Source organism: Schistocerca piceifrons, chromosome 4, assembly GCF_021461385.2.
Source record: "Schistocerca piceifrons isolate TAMUIC-IGC-003096 chromosome 4, iqSchPice1.1, whole genome shotgun sequence".
Classification (NCBI taxonomy): domain Eukaryota; kingdom Metazoa; phylum Arthropoda; class Insecta; order Orthoptera; family Acrididae; genus Schistocerca; species Schistocerca piceifrons.
In genome coordinates, this window is record NC_060141.1 from 824,175,420 (window position 1) to 824,196,446 (window position 21,027).

Consider the following 21,027-nt stretch of genomic DNA (forward strand, 5'->3'; position numbering starts at 1 on the left):
CACAACAGAATTGCAAACCCACAAGCTCAGATAATAAATCAATGTTTCGAAGAGGGCTGTTTCCCAGAGGTACTGAAATGTGCTGAGGTCAAACCACTCTTCAAGAAGGGATCAAGAGAGATCATGGGAAATTATTGTCATACCTCTATTCTCCCAGTCCTATCTAAAATATTTGAAAAACATGCTGTTGCACAAATCCGAAACTTCATTGCAAAATATTCTGTTAATCTAAACAATCAATTTGGTTTTCAGCAGGGTACAAACACCATTGACGCAGTAAACAGTTTCATTAAGAAAATAAGAACATCATTATCAAAAGAAATAAGGTGGCAGGAATTTTCTGCGACCTCACAAAAGCCTTTGCTTCCGTAAACCATGCATTGCTTGTTCACAAACTTGAAAAGTATGGCATTGGCCACAGTGCCCTAAAATGGCTTAACTCCCACTTATCCAACAGAAAGCAAAGAGTTAGAATTTCTTCAAATGGCACATAATATTTTTCTGATTGGAAAAAAATATCTCAGGGTGTTCCACAGGCTCCATATTAGGCCCAGTCCTATCTCTCTTTTATGTTAATGACTTACCATTAAGTATCATCTCCCCATCAGTTCTGTTCGCAGATGATACTTCTGTCTTAGTTGAAGATCAGGACTCAGAAAAAAATCCCAAATCTGTGATCAGTACCTTAGAAACTTGGTTTCAGCTAAATGGGGTGAACCTAAACATATCTAAGACTCACGTGATGCAGTTCAGAACCAAACAGTCAAAATGTGAGCAGATTAAGATTGTACACAACAACCAGGTATAGAAGAAGTTGACTCAGTCAAATTCTTGCGTTTAAATATAATATAAATTTGAACTGGCAGGCACACATTGAATACCTGGCAAACAAACTGGGCAGCTTTGCATTTGCAGTGCGAATATTGTCAACTGCAACTGACATGGACACACGAAAAGTAGCATATACAAGCTACTTTGAATCCATTATTAGGTATGGTATTGTTTATTGGGGTAACTCGACAAACATAGTGCGGATACTAAAAATACAGAAAAAATCATACGAAATATGTGCACTGCAAATCACAAAGAATCATGTCGACCATTATTTAGAAAACTAGGGAAACATTCCACATGAGAAAAATATATCTAAAAACAAAGATGATGTGACTTACCAAACGAAAGTGCTGGCAGGTCGAAACACAAAACACACACACACACACACACAAAACCCACACACAAAACCCACCCACACACACACACACACACAAAACCCACACACACACAAAACCCACACACACACACAAAACCCACACACACACACAAAACCCACACACACACACAAAACCCACACACACACACACAAAACCCACACACACACACAAAACCCACACACACACACAAAACCCACACACACACAAAACCCACACACACACACACAAAACCCACACACACACACAAAACCCACACACACACACACAAAACCCACACACACACACACAAAACCCACACACACACACACAAAACCCACACACACACACAAAACCCACACACACACACACACACACACACACACACACAAAACCCACACACACACACACACACACACACACACACACACACACACACACACACACACAATTCAAGCTTTTGCAACAAACGGTTGCTTCATCAGGAAAGAGGGAAGGAGAGGGAAAGACAAAAGGGTGTGGGTTTTAAGGGAGAGGGTAAGGAGTCATTCCAATCCTGGGAGTTGAAAGACTTACCTTAGGGGGAAAAAGGGACAGGTATACACTCTCACACATATCCATCCACACGTACACAGACACAAGCAGACATTTGTAAAGGCAAAGAGTTTGGGCAGAGGTGTCAGTCGAGGTGGGAGTACAGAGCCAAAGATGTTGTGGAAAGACAGGTGAGGTATGAGCGGCGGCAAATTGAAATTAGCGGAGATTGAGGCCTGGCAGATAACGAGAAGAGAGGATATACTGAAGGATATACTGAACTCCGGAGATGGGAACTTGCCCTTCAGTATATCCTCTCTTCTCGTTATCCGCCAGGCCTCAATCTCCGCTAATTTCAATTTGCCGCCGCTCATACCTCAACTGTCTTTCCATAACATCTTTGGCTCTGTACTCCCGCCTCGACTGACATCTCTGCCCAAACTCTTTGCCTTTACAAATGTCTGCTTGTGTGTGTGTGTGTGTGTGTGTGGGGGGATGGATATGTGTGTGAGTGTATACCTGTCCTTTTTCCCCCTAAGGTAAGTCTTTCCGCTCCCAGCATTGGAATGACTCCTTACCCTCTCCCTTAAAACCCACATCCTTTCGTCTTTCCCTCTCCTTCCCTCTTTCCTGATGAAGCAACCGTTTGTTGCTAAAGCTTGAATTTTGTGTGTATGTTTGCGTGTCTATCGACCTGCCAGCACTTTCGTTTGGTAAATATATATAGTTTTTAATATTTTTTTCCCATGTGGAATGTTTCTTTCTATTATATAAAAACAAAGATGGTGTAACTTACCAAATGAAAGCGTTGGTATGTTGATAGACACACAAACAAAGATTATTATATTTTTGTATACCAGACATGAATTATTTGAGGGAAACCATTTTGTCCATTCACACGATACTAGAAACAAAGAAAATTTTATGCTCCCCTCTCACCGCCTCAGACTGTATGCCCAGGGACCTCAAAACATGGGAATGAAAATTTGTAATAAATTAAAAGGGAACAAGTTGATGCAGATGAATTTAGGTTCACTTAAAAGACAACTATATGAGGTACTGACACTGAAGTGTCATTACTTAGTGGATGAATTCATGCAGGACAAACTGGAAATTTGAGCTGGGTACAATGTGTTATCCTTATAGTGATGTTATTTATTATAGTGCTATTATTTATTAATGCAAAAATAATTGTAATTGTTTTATAAATTTTTGACATGTCTCCTGTACGCAAACCAAATGGATTGCAAATGTACATCACGGAGATGAATAAAACACAATACTAATGAAATAGCAAACACCAAAATTTGTAAACAAAAAGTGACAACCCAATGATATAGTTTTGCAGGTACATTCAGTGGTACGTGGATACTATTTGCAAAATATTCTGTGAACATACTTTAAGAAAGCATCATGCCTCAAGCTTAAGTTGTTCTGCATAAGAGTATCATTAACAAGTTCTTACAATTTTAAAGAATTCCTCTGAGGTATAAATTATCTTCACTTGCATCATGTTTGTTTGGGTTCAATAACTAAATATTGAAAAGTTTAATGTGTCCATAACCTTTTGCACCCTTCCCTGCACGATCATGCAGGTCTTATTTAAAATTTGGCGCACCTCAAATACATAACTTGTGTGTGTCCCTCTGTATTGCAATAATTGAGCACCCGGCATGTGTTTGGTAGCTTGCTGGTTTCATAATGCACTGACATACGGCAGCAGATAACTTCAGAATTTGATGAGAAGACAGAGCCAAGTGTCTGTGCTGCGAGGTAAGTACCATGTGTTTTCCTCCATTTCATTAATTTAAGGTAACGCTACATTACTTTAGACTAAGAATGTTTCACTTAACATATGTAACATGACTAAACAGTGCACGAAGTGCCAGTTACATTTTGTAAATGTTTATATTTGGAGTAGCATGATTGTGCATCTTAGGAATTAATGTTGCCAAGCTTTGATGCTAACTCGACTTTCACATGCAGGAGGTACAGTAAATTTTTGCCCTATGATTTACGAGCTAATAGTACTGCTTTTATTTTTATATACAAATAAAATATCCTTTCGTCTTTTAAGGTTAACAGATGAAGAAATAATTTAACTTATTTTTGGCGGATTCTGATGTGACCGACCTCTCCAGTGATGACGATTTTCAGCCAAGTATATCATCGTGCAGTGTTGTGGATGACAGTGATGATTCTGATGCTTGTAGGGGTGAAGATAACAGGAGGTACAACAAATTATCTGTTCCAACTTGAAGCAGAATGCTTCTGTTCCACAATCAGAAGTTTGCATTCAAACCACATCATTCTCAATGCAGATTAGTGTCACTGATTCACTGTCAGAACATGCCTAAAATAATAGACTGCTTGAATTCATTTAGATCAAACCTTAAGAAAGGTTAAACCTTAATAAACTAAGTCTGGACATTTACTTCTAAATTTCAGAATCCACAAATGGTTGGTACATCACAGCAGTATTTGGCTGATTACTTTAGTGACAAATTTTATGACATAGGTGCATTGTATACTATGTATGTACAGTGCAAGAAAGATAGTGACGTCCATAAATACCACTGTTGTGGAACTAAGGTTTATTGACATGAACTTAGCAATGAGCTGTATCCCTTACCCTAGATTACCTGTGTATTGGGAAAATGGTCTGGCCCTATCAGTTTTAAGTGGGTGCCTGTGTAGAGACAGGTTTCCCTGACTCAGATAAAACATTAATTTTGTTGACACGTAGTCTACTCCAGAGGGAGCGCATATAAACAAGCTGTGGAAAGTGTAACTGGTCATTGACACTGAAGTCAGTGCCAAAAGTTGCCAAGGAATCATAACTTTTACTCTGCATATGAGCAAATGGTGCCTTCTTGGGTTGTCGTTCACTGAAACGGTATGTCAAGAACAGACCAAGGCCTGTTGGACTGAAAAATTGTTGTGGGGTCTTCCTCAGGGATGATGACAGACTGAGATTTACCAAGTGACAACACTCCACTATGAGACTGAAGTAGGGGTCTAGGTTCTGCATTTGTGTTGAGACTTACTGAAACATTGCCCCAGAATGTTTTGCATACTTTGACCTATATTTTATTACAATTCCATTCCTAGAGACTATACAGAAAATAGGAATTGTAACCATAGGCACCATCACAATGAATCACATAAAATATGTGAAATTAAAAGGGAAAGGTCAAAGGGTTTATTGCCACTAATATGTCTGTTGTGATGGGATGGGATGGGAAGAAAATCAGAAAGTTATTTAGCATCAACTTGTGTAGGAATAGAACCACTTGCAAACGCAAAAACAAGGTGGCAAGGAGCAGCATGAGTATGTGGCAATTGACTGTCCGAACATTTTCTTGTTTTGAATAAAGTTTTTAACACTCGATCTGTTGATCCAATGGTTGACATTGGATCAACAGATTGAGTGTCCTAAAATTTTGTTCAAAACAAGAAAATTGACTCAAATTAATTCTTCACTTTGTGGACTTTAGCACTCTTGGTAGCAGTAAAGAAAAGATCGCAGAGGAAAGAAAATCCCTAAATGGTACACCTGAGAGAAAGAATAATCATGCAGAAAGTGACAATTATAAAAATTAACAACTTGAAAACAAAAAAATGAAAATTTACACTCCACCGGCAAAACCAGTTGTAGACATCTGTTACAATGGTTATCTTCACTAAGGTCTTAAGATCTTGCAGATATGAACACTGCAAAAGCAGGACAAAGTCACACTGCATCTAGTGTGACCAACATTTGCGCATGTCCAAAGAAAAAACTGCTTTCGTGTAATCCATATTAAAAATTAATGTATATATGTGTGTGTGTGTGTGTGTGTGTGTGTGTGTGTGTGTGTGTGTGTGTGTGTGTGTGTTATTACCTGGTTCCACAGGTCAGAATGCTTGGGAAAAAATTCCACTATTCAGATAAAGGTTTAAAATCTTTTCTCTCAGAATAGAAAGCGATAATGCACACAAATCTTCCACTTGTTTATTGAAAAGACCATTAAGACAATTTTCAACCACATTTAGCAAGCTCCCCAATTTTTGCGTACCTTGAATCCAAGTCCCTGAATGTGACCAGCTGCCTCTTGTATATGTAGTACACAACAGCCGCCAGGCACACCACCAACAGCACAATCACAAGTGCTATCAGCACAGAGGTATCAGACTTTTCACTCAGCCAGTCAGCAACCGTAGTGGTTTTCAAACCACCCACAATTCCTGGGAGGACAAATCGCGGTTCTGAGGCCTTTGCACCCTGCAAACGTTCCAAATTTTCAGCGATGTCACATTTCAGCTAACAAATTTCTTTAGTGCCAGCAGGATAGGAAATATTTAGAAGCTAAATATTCACAGTAGTGTCAGGCAATATCAAGAACTGAAAGTACTCAGAAATAGTTTCCGAGAGTTGGAGGGACTAGTACACGTCCCAGGGCCGACAATGCACTGGAACCAACAGTGGTTGTGTTTCCCTGTATCTAGTACCGTCAATATGAGCTAGCCTACATAGTGGACCAGTAGGTCTTGTTCTCTGATATATTACTGCAGCGCTGTAGTTATTACCAACATGCTGTCACACACCCATTACTGACTGCTTGACACTACTCCAGACTACTGTGTTTGGAGAGTGTCCCCAGCAGAAACTTTACCTCATTCTTGCAGCGGATGTTTTCACCTACAATCTGCCCGTCTGCACACAGGCACTTGGCACCTTGAGGAGTGATTGCGCACATATGGGAGCAGTGGTGATGCTCGCAGGGGTTCGTGCCTGCAAATCACAATGGCAGATAGCATTACTATATTCTATATTTGTATTGGCACATTACATAATTTAGATTTACAAGGTGACAATTATTAAACCATAAGGAAAAAAAATCATAACTTCTGAAAGGTTTGCATTAGGACGTTCAAACTGCACAGCTAGCTGCAGGCAGGATGGGAATTAATATGCCCATGCGCATGAGCCTTGTTGGCCCTTTGCACATGAAAATGTCACGGTAAAGTGTGCCTGAGCATATAGTGCTTTTGAAGACCTACTATGTAAGCAATAACAGCCACACTGCAGCTCAAAGGAAGTTGGGGACCGAGTTCAAGCTGAAAACAACTGGCCCAAGAGTGCTAACAATCAAGAATTTGATTTGCAAGTTTGAGAGAATGGGTAGTGCTTGCAATGACAGTGTCAGCAATGCCTGTCATCCAAGAATGGTGAAATGCCTGAAACCATTGAGAAGACATGCACTGTGTTTCAAACCAGCCCCAGAAAGTGGGAATCAAGCGAAGGGGATTGCGACGAATAGTTGAACACCCGCATCTCTTTCCATATAAAATTTAAGCCCATGAGCTATTAAGTCCCTGGGTCATGAACAGTGGTGGAGTTTCACCAACACTATTGTCCACAGAATTGACAAAAAGGACTTCAATCTGAATATGGTTTTGGTTTAGCAACTAAACCCACTTTCATTTGGATGGGTTTGTCAATATGCAAAACTGGCGCATTTGGGGTACTGAGAATCCACATTTCATGGTCGAGAAGTCTCTTCATCCTCAATGGGTCACTCTGTGGTGTGCAATGTCCAGTCACGGAATAACCTGTGAGATATTCATTGATAGCTCAGTGGCTACTGAACAGTACATGAAGGTTTTGGAAGATTATTTCATTCCCATTATCCAACGCGACCCTGATTTTGACAAGATGTGGTTCATGCACGCCCTTATCAAAGCAGCAAAGTGATGGCCTGGAGGAGCAGTGTGGGGACTGCTTTCTGGCTCTAGGGTACCCAGACACAGCTGGCTTGAGCCTTGACTGGTCGCCATATATTCCTGATCCGAACCCATGCGACTCCTTTTTGTGGGGCTATATTAAACACATGATGTACAGCAACAACCCCAAAACCATTGCCGAGCTGAAAACAGCCATTCAGGTGATCAACAGCATTGATGTAGCAGCACTTCAGCACGTCATGCAGAATTTCACTATTTGTCTGCATCACATCATTGTCAATGATGGCAAGTATATCTAATATGTCATAACATGAATACCAATATCTGTAGTGATTATATATAAAAACAAAGATGAGGTGACTTACCGAACGAAAGCGCTGGCAGGTCGATAGACACACAAACAAACACAAACATACACACAAAATTCAAGCTTTCGCAACAAACTGTTGCCTCATCAGGAAAGAGGGAAGGAGGGGGGAAGATGAAAGGAAGTGGGTTTTAAGGGAGAGGGTAAGGAGTCATTCCAATCCCGGGAGCGGAAAGACTTACCTTAGGGAGAGAAAAGGACAGGTATACACTCGCACACACGCACATATCCATCCACACATACAGACACAAGCTTGTGTCTGGATATGTGCGTGTGTGCGAGTGTATACCTGTCCTTTTCTCCCCCTAAGGTAAGTCTTTCCGCTCCCGGGATTGGAATGACTCCTTACCCTCTCCCTTAAAACCCACTTCCTTTCGTCTTCCCCCCTCCTTCCCTCTTTCCTGATGAGGCAACAGTTTGTTGCGAAAGCTTGAATTGTGTGTGTATGTTTGTGTTTGTTTGTGTGTCTATCGACCTGCCAGCGCTTTCGTTCGGTAAGTCACCTCATCTTTGTTTTTATATATAATTTTTCCCACGTGGAATGTTTCCTTCTATTATATTAATATCTGTAGTGAAGTTTACACATTGAATAAAGTGAGTGCACGCCATAGTTTTTAATTGATTTACTTTTTTTTCATACAGTTCAATAATTTTCACCCTGTACATTTTGTCCTACAGATCCAATGATGAACACATGAAACAGGAACACAATAAATTTACAAAAATAAAGAAATGCGATTGTTCCTTCTATGTGAAACATAACAAGGTGGAACGGCTATATTTGTTGTATCACCACTAATGTATTTCTGTTCTGTTCCATATACAACAATATGTAGTACTAACCTGGTCAAACAATGAAAATTGCTTTTAAATTACTGTATACTTGCTCGAGTGTATTAGGAAACAGAACAGCTGTTTTAAAGAAGCCACTGCTGCTGCTCTTACATTAATCAGTTGCTGTCTAGCCCTTCAAACAAAGTGTTGGTACAAAACTGATAGTTGTCCGAGTTCTCTTTACGTGTTACTGTGACAGAACGCATGTCATTTCAATGCATGTAGAAATTTTACCATTGCCAGAAACACCCAAACCAATTTTACAAAGCCTGGGCTGCAGAATTACACAGGTTGAGCAACCTTTGTAAATTTGTCACTAGTACCCATCATGAATCTTACACTCAGCAGGTGGTGCATGTTATTCATCTAATCCCGGCTAGGGAAAAGATTGCAACAGCAACTCTATGTGAGAATCCAACACTTACAGATGTGCTTAATAAAGCACAGTCCTTTGAAGTATCACGGGCCACAGGCGATCAGATTGCTCTATAGGAGGTGGGAGGGGGTGAGGGGGGGGGGGTGGGGTGGGAGTGGGGGGGAATGTGTTTGAAGTAACTCAGTTGACCCCTGTAAGGCATGCTGCAAGTGTTCAGGGTGATGGGGAGTCATGGCAGCAGTACAACCTTCGACTCCGTCACATGGGGCAGCGTCGGTTACAGCCATGGCAGCAACAAGCCGCGTTACAATAGCGGCCGTGTACCCCCTCTGTCTTTCCCATACTGCTTCACCCAAAGTGAGCGTGTTGTGTACCCTACGCATTGGGTTGTTTACAACAAGTGTCTAAAAGAAGTCCACATTACATCTATGCAAAACTACTTCAAACATGGCAGACACAGCAGAACTTGTGGACAAACTATATCTCTACAGTGACTGTTTTACCAAACAAACTGTTGATTTGCATGTGTTTAATAAACCTCTAAAAATGCAAGTGGACACAGGAGCTGCAGTGACTAGTAAATATGCAAATGTACGTAGACTTTGGCTCCCCTCACCTCACACAGATTCTATCGTAGCTAACTTCCGCGGAACCTAAGTGATATCAGGGAGAGTATTTTTACGAGCAAGAATTAGTGAAAATTCTACACAAACATGTTACCTTAGCAAGCACTCTTGTTGCATGCTTTTGTTAAGTCAATACTTTAACCTCAACTGCACTGAAGTGAAAGTACACAAGCAATCCTGTCTCCTGTCTGCTCTTAATATAATGTGAAAGCCTTTCAAGTAAATATGTGGAGGTAACATATTGAGCTACTAACAGAATGCAAACCAAACCTATTTTAACTTGTCTAATGATACAAAGCTTGTTTTTTAATTCACTTTGCTGAATTTATCTGGCATAAACACACATTACTGAGTAGAATCAAACAACAGTACGTCCAAGATGGAATGAAAACAAGGATATATTCCTATTCATCACAGAAGCCATTGATCTCCTATTTTTCACTGTATCTGTCCACGACTATTATTTCTCGATGTAGTGAGTAGCAATATAGCTTTTCCCTATTGTTAATATTATTAAACAGTATGATAGTACTGTAAACACAGTAAACAAATTACATTTTCAATTTGATTGTATCTCATTAACATATACCAACTTCTTCCATATCCCCATGGTTCTGCTCCCAAATACGATCAAAATGCACACATCCTTGTACTCACCAGCTCTCTGCCGTGACTGCTGCAAGATGGTCAGGTAGTCTCCGTCATAGACGTTTATGTGGATGCTCCGACACCTCTTTACCTTTGCGAAAAGCTTGCATTTCATCACAAAGCCCGAATGCTCTGGCAGCCAGTAGAGCTCATCCTCAAACAGCACCAGCCTTTTGGGTCTCTTTACCTGTGGAATAAGGAAGGGTTGAAAAAGCCAAGTATGCATATGCTTCAGTAATGAACTGAAGAAATTTAAGATTTCATGTAAATATCAACTGAAATGGGAATAAGTACTTTAATTTTAATACCAGTCAGGGATTAGGCCTTAAGCTTATCTGTGACTACAGTCTGTAATGCAGTACAAGGAGACATCTACGATTGTGGGATGTGTGATCAGCAAGTTATCAATTCCTTCAGCCATTGTCAGACAAATCCTGGTGATGGTACTGTTACTGCATTTGAACAGCTTATCTGGCCTCAGGGCTGAGTGAATTCTGGTGCCAACATCTGTACCTCAGAAAGGTACCGGGAATTGAACCCCAGTCCTTTTGCACCCGAAGCAGCAGCTAACCATGTGGCTACAGAGGTTTCTGGGAATAGGATCTGTGATGGTTTGTTGAACCAACAATATTGCTGTTTGTCATTTAAATGAAACATTTACCTCTGGTCTCTCACCTGCTGGTAATGGCCATTGAATGAGTACATGTAAGTACACTGTATCTACTAGACCGTGTTCTTTGCCAACCAGGCAATTAGACCAAGTTCTGACAATGTGGATATTTGATTTGAGCAATTAGTATCAATTAAGGTTAACAATGGCAACCAAGTCTTAAGAATTCTTCGTATGTGTGATTACAGTAACAATAGTGTGTCGCAAGTCATCTTTTAATGCATAGTGCTTATGTGTTGTTTTGTGTTTTAGATGAAGGCCCAAGTGTAATTTTGTAGCTGGGCAACAGCATGAGACCAGCCATCTTAAAAAGTAATGGAATTCTCTCTAAACGAAGACAATACAGGCATCTCATGAGTAAAAGAGTTTGGGAAGGTAGCTTTAAATTCTTATAGCTTTACAATAAATTATGCAGACCTGAACATTACATCATGTACGTTCTTTTTTGACAATTATTTCCCAAAAGTGAGTTGAAAGCAATGCAATACGAAATACAGTGTAGTTTAGGTGTATATTGTGAATAAATTTTCGGTTTCCAGCCAGTAACACTTAAGTTATGTGTGGGCTTTCAAACGTAACATGCAAAAGATTTGGTGAAAAAACCAGTGGATTCCAGAAGAAACACGTCTTGGATTATCTCTGTTTTTGATTAACCATTCAGACTAGTCGACATTAACCTGGATGATGTGGAACTTTCAGTAAAATACTATAAAGCTGTACTGGCCTGTGACTGCCAGTCCCCAACGTGCCAGACTATACACTACTTGTATGAAATGTCCAGTATCTAGTGTAACAGGTCTGAATCTGACCTCCGATGTGAACTCTGCTGTCCTCTCTTCGCCGTCATATGTCGCTGACTCTACAACCTGGAAGGAGGTGTCCGTCCAGTAGATGGTGCGCCGCACCGTGTCCAGAGCCAGGCCACTCAGCAAACCAAGGCCCGACTGCACCAGAACTGTCCTGCTGCCTCCGGCAAGGTCTGCCCTCCTAATGCTGCCAGCCACTCCATTTTTTATCAAAGTGCTCATTTCTGTCCAAAACAGATATCTGGAACAGTGAACACAGGAAAATTGAGTACTTTTGTTGTGGCACCTGTAAGGGGTCGATATACCTTATCCGACGATAAAAATTTTTTTACCCTGCACAAGTTGACGTTAGGCAAAATCTGTTGTCAAGCACCACTAGCACTAGGAGTAAGAGTCAGGGAGTTCAAGTTTTGAGCCAGTCATGTCCAGGCATTGTGTCTTACTTGTCGCATTTGCATCAACTTAACCGGCCATATGTTGCACTAAGGATTGTGTGTTTACCATTGTTATAACATGTGCTGAAATACCAAGCATCCTGATAAGACGAGATTAACTGTAATTAGAAGGGTGACACAAAAGTAGTATCTGCCTATTATTTTGTCTAAACAAAACACGTAAGTCAAAGGTATAACATTTTGGAATTTGTTATTGCAAATGCTTTACGACTCTGTGAGTATTGCTGACCATCTGGATTCCGATTACAAATGACTCCTGAAGCTGCTAAATCCAATTAGCTCTTATTAAGCCATGGTCACATCAAAATTGAAGCAAGGCTGCTATTTCAGTCAACAATGATCCATGTCATTAAAATTAAGTTTATCACATTGCAATCCTCAAATGTGAAGGACATTTTCATCAGGCTGCTATTTCATGAAGTTATTTGTTAGACTTGAGGTTTGCCCACTGGTAGGTTTATCTGTAGATGAAACACCAAACATAATAAAGTTCACCTCATCTCCACCGAAAAGTTATTTCTCAAAAACAGCGTCTGAATGATAAACATTTTTGGGTACCCATCCAGGAAGGAAGGTGCGACTATAAGAAGTGGGGGTGATGCTGTCGGAGAGAGAGAGAGAGAGAGAGAGAGAGAGAGAGAGAAAGTACTGAGAGTGACAACTAAATATTTACCTTGTGTGAAACCAGATGTCTTACAGCAAGTCACATTATTTTATTGTCACACCTCTCATGTTCACAAATCCAGCACTGATAGCTCACAACTGCTTTCAAACTTATTACTTATCTATTTGTAATGGGACATTATGTAGATTGGGAAAAAGCAAAAAGAATGAATACAAACCCACTTCTCCCACTGTGGTGATAGAAATGTGACCTAGACTAACATTTTTGCCATTTTAAATGTGCTGTTTGTGTTTCCTACTATCTTTCACCAATTGCATTGAAAGTTGTATTGTATAATGCTCTTTTATAATACTCTTTTTTCGACAAATTTAACTATTGCAGTGATCATACACAAATCTACATGTTAAGGAGAACTGCATCCCAACAAGATACTGATACCAAAAATAGTACAATCTTCTGAAAACCCTCCACTACATCATATACTTGAGAATTAGAATGAAACAATAGAAAATCCAGGATGGAATAATAACAATGTTACTATATGGCACAGATGTTGACACACACACACACACACACACACACACACACACACACACACACACACACACACACAAAAAAACCTCTGGCTGCTGGAATAAGACATAAGTCTGTCTCCAACGAATGGGCCAAAATCATTTTTGCACTTAGGTGGATCTCAAGAACAGCCAGCTAGGGTAAAAAAAAATGATCCCACTAAAGATAGGACAAATTGTAGAGAATAAAGCACACTTCATATAAGATGGCTAACAACACTAACTATTCACCTGAAGTTAAAGGTACAGGAAAGTTAACTACTTTTCCTAATGGAGAACTGAGACTGAAGTAATGTTTTGTTACCAGTATGAAAGTCAACATTTTTTTTATTTCTTGATCTTACACAAATAGTGAGACCTTACAGCACATTTACTATTTCTTCTGGTACACTCACCCACCAAGTGGATCTACTGCAATGTTGCCAATCTTACTGCCACGTTCGGCAGTCACCACAACAGCACAGAGCTTCTCAGTCAGGTGGCACACCTGTGGAAGGGAAAAAACACTGGTCAGAAACCAGTTCTGGTCTACATTGTTAATGAAACTACTTGTCATCTGACTCATTTCACACAGTGCTGCAGTGTCTTCACATTGGCTGTTGCCTGCACCTCTCAACACTTTTGTGAAAGTGGGCTGCAGTTGCAGTGGAGACCACTGAACTGAAAGGAGTTAAATGAGCCGGCAGAAATGCTACAGAATTATGCACGCCCACTGCACTACTTAATAACTGCAAGTGAAGCGATGCTTTGACACGACACTTGATGGCAGCCTAATGGTGGGTGCTTGAATTTTAGAACTACTACGAGATGTTGAATCAACTGACAAGCAGTTTTAACCAAATTGAGCATCAGTTCCATCCCCCTTGCACTCACCTGTATGTCACTTTGCCCAACAGGCACATCATTCACATAGTAGATGTTCTTTGTGATCCAGTCTATTGCCACCTCTGTTGGGTTACCTACCCCTTCCACGTACGTCCTGTTGTGGGTCTTCAGTGACTGGCAGTAAATTGTTGCCGTTTCCCCTGAAAAGTAAGGAGTTTTAGTGCTCTTTCACACTGTTTTAAACCTTTCATTAAGTTTCTCTCAGTAATGAAATAATGTTTATTGCGAGGAATCAGATAGTTTACATAATGACTACAACAATTTGCAACATCAAGTGTGATTAATTAAAATTAAGTAGTGGTGAATCAGTGGTACTTGTGTAAGTTTAAGAACATTTAAATTTTGTCACATTTTGGACTGTATCATTATATCTACAAATACTTTATCAATTGCTGGATAATTTATTGAAGGGAAGGGTAGATGCAGAAATACTGTCAGAAAGTATTAAAGTATCAATATCTGTTTATAATATTCAGTCTGACAGCTTACAACTTAGCAGGAAATTCAGACTCTACAGTCCCACATGTTAAGGAGGGAGCATTTTATACAAAAATGTCACACTAACTACATGTTTCAAAAAACTTCTAAGGGAAAATACTGTTTTAGGAGGAGTCAATGTTTTTACTGCATTAAATGTTTCTGGAATATAGACAAATATGTCAGTTTCAATAAAGCTGTGAGGTTTAATACCACTAGACGGAAAATGGTGGGTTATAGTCCTAAATGATTGAAGATGATTGTTTTTATTCATAGTCAAGCTTTCAACAGCATATTGCCAGATAAATTGTTTTGTTATATGCAGGTAATTTAAGGTCAAAATGTAATGCCATTGTTGAAGATATTTGGATCTAAATAGTGGTGATAAGACTAGCAATCTGAGAATTTATGTATGAAGTATATTAAACACTTGTGTTGAAAGAAGAAATACTGGACAGTGTATCAGAATTTAGAAGTATTCCAGCTTCATTTCAGCCTTCAGCCTGAAGACACTGCAAAAGAGAAGTCTGCTAGCAAGACCGTCATGGTCATCTGGAACTCAATAGCTGGACTGCATAGTCAACTTTATGAAGTTTATGACAGTAAAATATACTGTCAATACGACAGAGCCAACCAACTCTCCATTTTGGCTCATGCCCATGACCAGGAACGAGAGATTTACATTCCAGTCTTAATTTTTAGGCTTTAATTTGCTTATGTTTATTTCACGCACTAGTGCTGTACCTGAAAATTTCTGGTTTCAATAACCAGACTTCATGCCAAATTTTATATATCTTAGAGTTACATATTGCTTGGATGTTTCTCTACAGCCTTAAGAAGTCTGTCACTAATAGGTTTGAGGTTTCTAACAGTCCCAACATGACAGAACATGAGATTGAAGTCCTTTAAGGAATTCTATTAGCAGACCAGGCAGCCTCAAACAATGTGAACTGGAACTTAAATTAGCAGGAGCCCACCCCAGGTTCAGAACCACATGTACATTAAACAACCCAATGCATATGAGCTGTTAACTGAATATAATACAAACATTAGAAAGAGAGCAGTTCATATTTACAATGTTGTTTGATACATACTGACACAGTAATCAACTGTTTGTGAAAATGATGGCAATCACCACCACATGAAGGGAGGGGGGGGGGGGAAGGGGAGAGAGGAGGAGGAAGGTGTGTGTGTGTGTGTGTGTGTGTGTGTGTGTGTGTGTGTGTGTGTGTGTGTGTGTGTGTGTCCTGTACATGTGGGAAATATGAGATGGCAAATTTATGATTAAATCAGCTCTTTTTGGAGGTGGTAGCCCGCAGGTATAGCCATCACTAGAGATGGGCGGTCCACTCCTGAATTCAACCTAAGAGCTGGATCCTTCCTTTTAAGGACTGGATGATTGACGATTCGAAAAAAGGGAATGATAGCTCATCATCTGATCTGAAATGTGTGTCTGGTGGCAGCAATGAGCACGTGAAAATTCTGTGGTAGGCCGCTTGCAACGGCACCCCATGCTACATCCTGAAGAAAACATTTCCCGAGCTACAAAAATTGTGCTATAGACCATGTGCACATATTGATTTGCATATCATACTAATATGTGATGCCTTATAACAGAAAATAAAGAAAGATCAGTTATTCAGAACGCTGCATTAATGTAGAAAACATTTTCAGATTAATATTTTTGTTCTTGGTTTGTACAGAAAATCTCAAATTTCAGAAGCCCAATAAATGTTTATATACTTTTCAGTGAGCTATTACTTCTTATCCTTTGACATATCGTCACACTCAGAATGTGTTGTCAGCGACCGCATAAGCTGCAGTCCGCAGCCGTGACAACGTGAGAGCGTATCCCGACACGACCGAGGCAGCACTCCCCTCCTGAGGCTCGGCCCTCCACACAACTCTCACCAGTCAGACCACCAGCTGCCTTGCTAGCTTAGTACTCCCCACCACTTACTGATCGGATCTCGAGCAGCCTCACCAGCTCACTACCCCCCATCACTCTCACAGATCTTGATCACAATGTGGCTCACTAGCTCCATGCTCCCCACCATTACTACAGATCGGATTGCAAGGTAGCTCTCCACTCCCCACCACACTCGCACGGCAGTCCACACGGCGACATGTTCTCTGTGCTCTCGGCACAGTGATTCGGCTTGCTGCTTGCTTGCTCGATAGAGTCTCAGCACACAAATTGGCTGTAGCAGATTCTGTTCTTTACAAAAATAACGGTATGTGTATTACACAATTATTTTAAAATATATGATAGCGCTTTTACACAGGTTGTCTCAGGAGAAATGAACAATACCTAGGCAAATGACAGGTATGATCATTTGATGCAAAGAAACTACATATGGACATATGCCCTATTCCAACTGGTTCCCAAGACAATACATTTAATGTTGCTTTTGTACATTTTTCTTGAATAACTAAATCCACAACTTCTAGCAAAAACATGTCACAGTACAAAACTAAACTACTTTAAAATTCCTATAAAAGAGTCCTATTCATTTTTCTTTAGTTTGCAAGAAGGAAGTGAGAGAATTCTGAAAATCTCAGGTGATGCATACACACTGAGGCACAGGTAGCTTTTCAAACGAAATTTGAGGTAGTTTTTCGACTTCATAGACCGTGTGTCCGATATCAAATAATTTGTCTCAACTTCGTTAACACTATAGTGGTGCTCCGTGAACAATAGCTGTGTACTGATTAACAAAATAAATAAGAGTGTACACTAAGTATGTTCTATCTAGGAAACCATTCAGATTAGGGCATTTGTCCATATGGAGTTTTTCACTTTGAATGACCATTTGTGTTATATCCCTGAATATTGAGCAGTCTTCCTGGGACACCTTGTATGTTTAATTTTTTTTATTTATTCATTTAATCTGAACAGGTCAATGCCTTTAGGATCCTCCCTAAATCAGACAAGAGGTTTACACATAATTACAAAACTAATCAGTTACTTAAAACATCATAATATTTTTAATGTGTGTCTTCTCTCTCTGTGCACATATTAGGCATTTGCCTGTTTCACCGTCTTGGTTGAAATTGCTTGTATTCCTCATTCTTCCTAAATATCTTCTGTCCACTGCGTAACAATCATCATTAATATATCTAAAAAGAAAGATGATGAAACTTACCAAACAAAAGCGCTGGCAGGTCGATAGACACACAAACAAACACAAACATACACACAAAATTCTAGCTTTTGCAACCAATGGTTGCCTCGTCAGGAAAGAGGGAAGGAGAAGGAAAGACAAAAGGATATGGGTTTTAAGGGAGAGGGTAAGGAGTCATTCCAACCCCGGGAGCGGAAAGACTTACCTTAGGGGGAAAAAAGGACAGGTATACACTCGCGCACACACACACATATCCATCCACACATACACAAGCAGACATTTGTATGTGTGGATGGATATGTGTGTGTGTGCGAGTGTATACCTGTCCTTTTTTCCCCCTAAGGTAAGTCTTTCCGCTCCCGGGATTGGAATGACTCCTTACCCTCTCCCTTAAAACCCATATCCTTTTGTCTTTCCTTCTCCTTCCCTCTTTCCTGACGAGGCAACCATTGGTTGCGAAAGCTAGAATTTTGTGTGTATGTTTGTGTTTGTTTGTGTGTCTATCGACCTGCCAGCGCTTTTGTTTGGTAAGTTTCATCATCTTTCTTTTTAGATATATTTTTCCCACGTGGAATGTTTCCCTCTATTATATACAATCATCATTAATTTTGATAGGCTACCGTCTTCCATTCTTGTCACATAGTCCTTCCAGTTGTTTCCGTATTCTTTTATGCGCACATTTGAGCATTTCATTCTTAGTTCTTTTCTGATGTTTGCACTCATTCTGCTGTCAGACAGAATGCAGCCAGCTACTATTCTTAGTAAGCACATCTCCAATGCTTGTATTCTTCATTCATTTCCTTTTGTTGCAGTCCATGACTCACCTCCACATGTTGTAGTCAGCACACCCATTGTCCTATAGAAATCGGCTACAGTTTCCTTTCTTGCTTCAGTTCTGAGCGCTCTACTGATTGTTCCATCAATTTAATTGATCTCTCTATCTACTTCTGTGTGTCCATTTCTGTTATGAATGATATAGTATTTTCTAAGAAGTTGAACGAGTTTACTCTTTGTTTTCAAATCATCATTATTTTGCTGATAATTATCTGCTGGCCCCTAAAAGCCATAACTTTAATTTTCTGTGAAGATACTAACAGACTGTATAACTTAGATGTTATGGATACAATATGAACAGCTCTTTGCAGCATGTTCTCACTATTACCAATCACAATTTGATCAGCAGCAAACAGATAATTCCTTTGGCTGAAGTAGAAAATATTAATTTACTTGTCACTTGCTTCAGCATGTCGTCAACATAAATATAAAAAAGAATTGAACACAAACTGCATCCTTCTCTTACTCTCGAAGTTTGGCCCAATCATTGATTTTCCATTTCCGGCACTGGAGTTTTTTCTTCCTCCGTACATGCTTTTAGTTACCTTTATAACATACAAAAGGTGTTCCTGTTTTGTTCATTATCAGCCACAGTTTTTCTATATTTATCGAAAACCTTTACATTGTCTATGAATAGTAAATGTGTCTTCCTACTGAACTCTGTGTTACTCAATGATTTCTTTAATAGTGAACGTATTGTCTGTGCATCCTAAAACACTTTTGCTCTTATAACAGAATATTTTCATTAATTACTGCTTGTCTCAGTGTTGCTGTTACAGACTATAATTAATACCGTAAGTTTAGCAGAGAAATGCTCTTTTAGTTTTCGCAATTACTTTCATCTACTCTCTCATAATTGGATAATATTGTACCTAATTTCCATTCACCTGAGATTTTCTTATTTCTCCAACATCTGTTAATATAATTGAAAGATCTGGATATCAGTGTGAGAGACTTATTTTTAATCAGTTCTCTGTTTTTCTATTTATCACTAAACACTGTGTGTCTTCTAATGTTTTCATTTCTGTTCTATCTACTATTATCTCTTCCTCATCTTCATGCCAATCATTTCTGTCCAGATTTTTATTTATGTTGTTTTATTTGCACAATATGTAGTAATGAAATTAAATCAAATTGAAAATGATTTGACAGAAGATCTGAATTTATCCAATCCAATTTAGAATAATAGTACTGCTTAAGAACTAACCGCAATGGTGGTAGCTATACTATTGCTAAAAATATTAACAACAGTAGATGACAGTAAAAAGTATTTGGGAAATGAGGAATGTCTGGTATGGTAATTAACTGTAAAGGGATATTGGGTGCGTTGAGGCAAACATTTTTGTTAGTTTAATAAATATGTCACTATGTTTTGAAGCTGGGTTTTGTTATTCGGTTCTCTGATATCTGGAGGGAGAGTTGGGTTCCTCGTACTGAAAAGGACTTGCATAAGACGGCTGAGTAGTAGTGCTCGACACAGAGGCTTTCGCTCTGATGAGAACAAATGTTTATGCTGTGTTGTTCAGGCAGAGCTTCAGGGTCTAGGGAGCAGCAGTTATGATGAGCAGTAGTGGGTCAACAATAAGCTTGATCATCTGGACTGCAATGCCGTCCTATAGTAAATGCTTATCTGACAGATTTTTCGACGAGGTTGTCAGATCAAGACAATTTTTCACGACAAACTGCCATTTACCACTGTGAAATTATCAGCAAGTTATTTTTTGCTTATGGTTCAATGACGTTTATCGCTAAAATCAAGTTCTAGTTTAGTTCCTTGGTTGGGACAATGGGATCAGCTGAAGCTTCTATTTTGCCTGTACTTCCCTAAATCAAAGTTTCCCTATAGAACATATGGTCTGTATGTTTTAGATTATGGTATTGACACACCTCAGTTATCTTTCCTCTCAGACTGATTGACTCTTTTCTTTCTCCCTGTAACGAATTTTATTTTTGAGAGTAGCTGTAAGTACAATGTGCAGTGTCCAAGATTCATGCTCTGTTAGCTCCTCTGCTGGCCAAGATTCAGGTTTTCCCTCAAGGTTTAGGTCTTTGGGGGAACATATTTTTTGTGTAATCTATTTAGTTTGTACTTTTTTCTTTCATGTCTAGGAGTGACATAGAAGTCATCTCCCAAATTATCTATTGTGCCTGTGCTGCAAAAACAGGTACAATGATATATGTCAAGTCTCTGTGTGTAGTCAATTACAGTTTACTGCTTGGATATTTTAAACGCACAATATTCCATATCGCTCAGATAAGTGTTCAATCACTTTCAACTC

The 21,027-nt window shown here is 39.5% G+C and overlaps 1 protein-coding gene across 1 annotated transcript in view; it reads right to left on the reverse strand.

Moving 5' to 3' along the window:
• LOC124795226 (vitellogenin receptor-like) overlaps window positions 1-21,027 on the reverse strand; it is a gene marked incomplete in the record, with an annotated part of 212,927 nt that overhangs the window by 27,671 nt on the left and 164,229 nt on the right. The window contains 6 exon segments of the mRNA XM_047259148.1: window positions 5,780-5,985; window positions 6,377-6,495; window positions 10,309-10,486; window positions 11,779-12,016; window positions 13,823-13,914; window positions 14,301-14,452. Coding sequence (XP_047115104.1) covers window positions 5,780-5,985; window positions 6,377-6,495; window positions 10,309-10,486; window positions 11,779-12,016; window positions 13,823-13,914; window positions 14,301-14,452 — 985 coding nt within the window.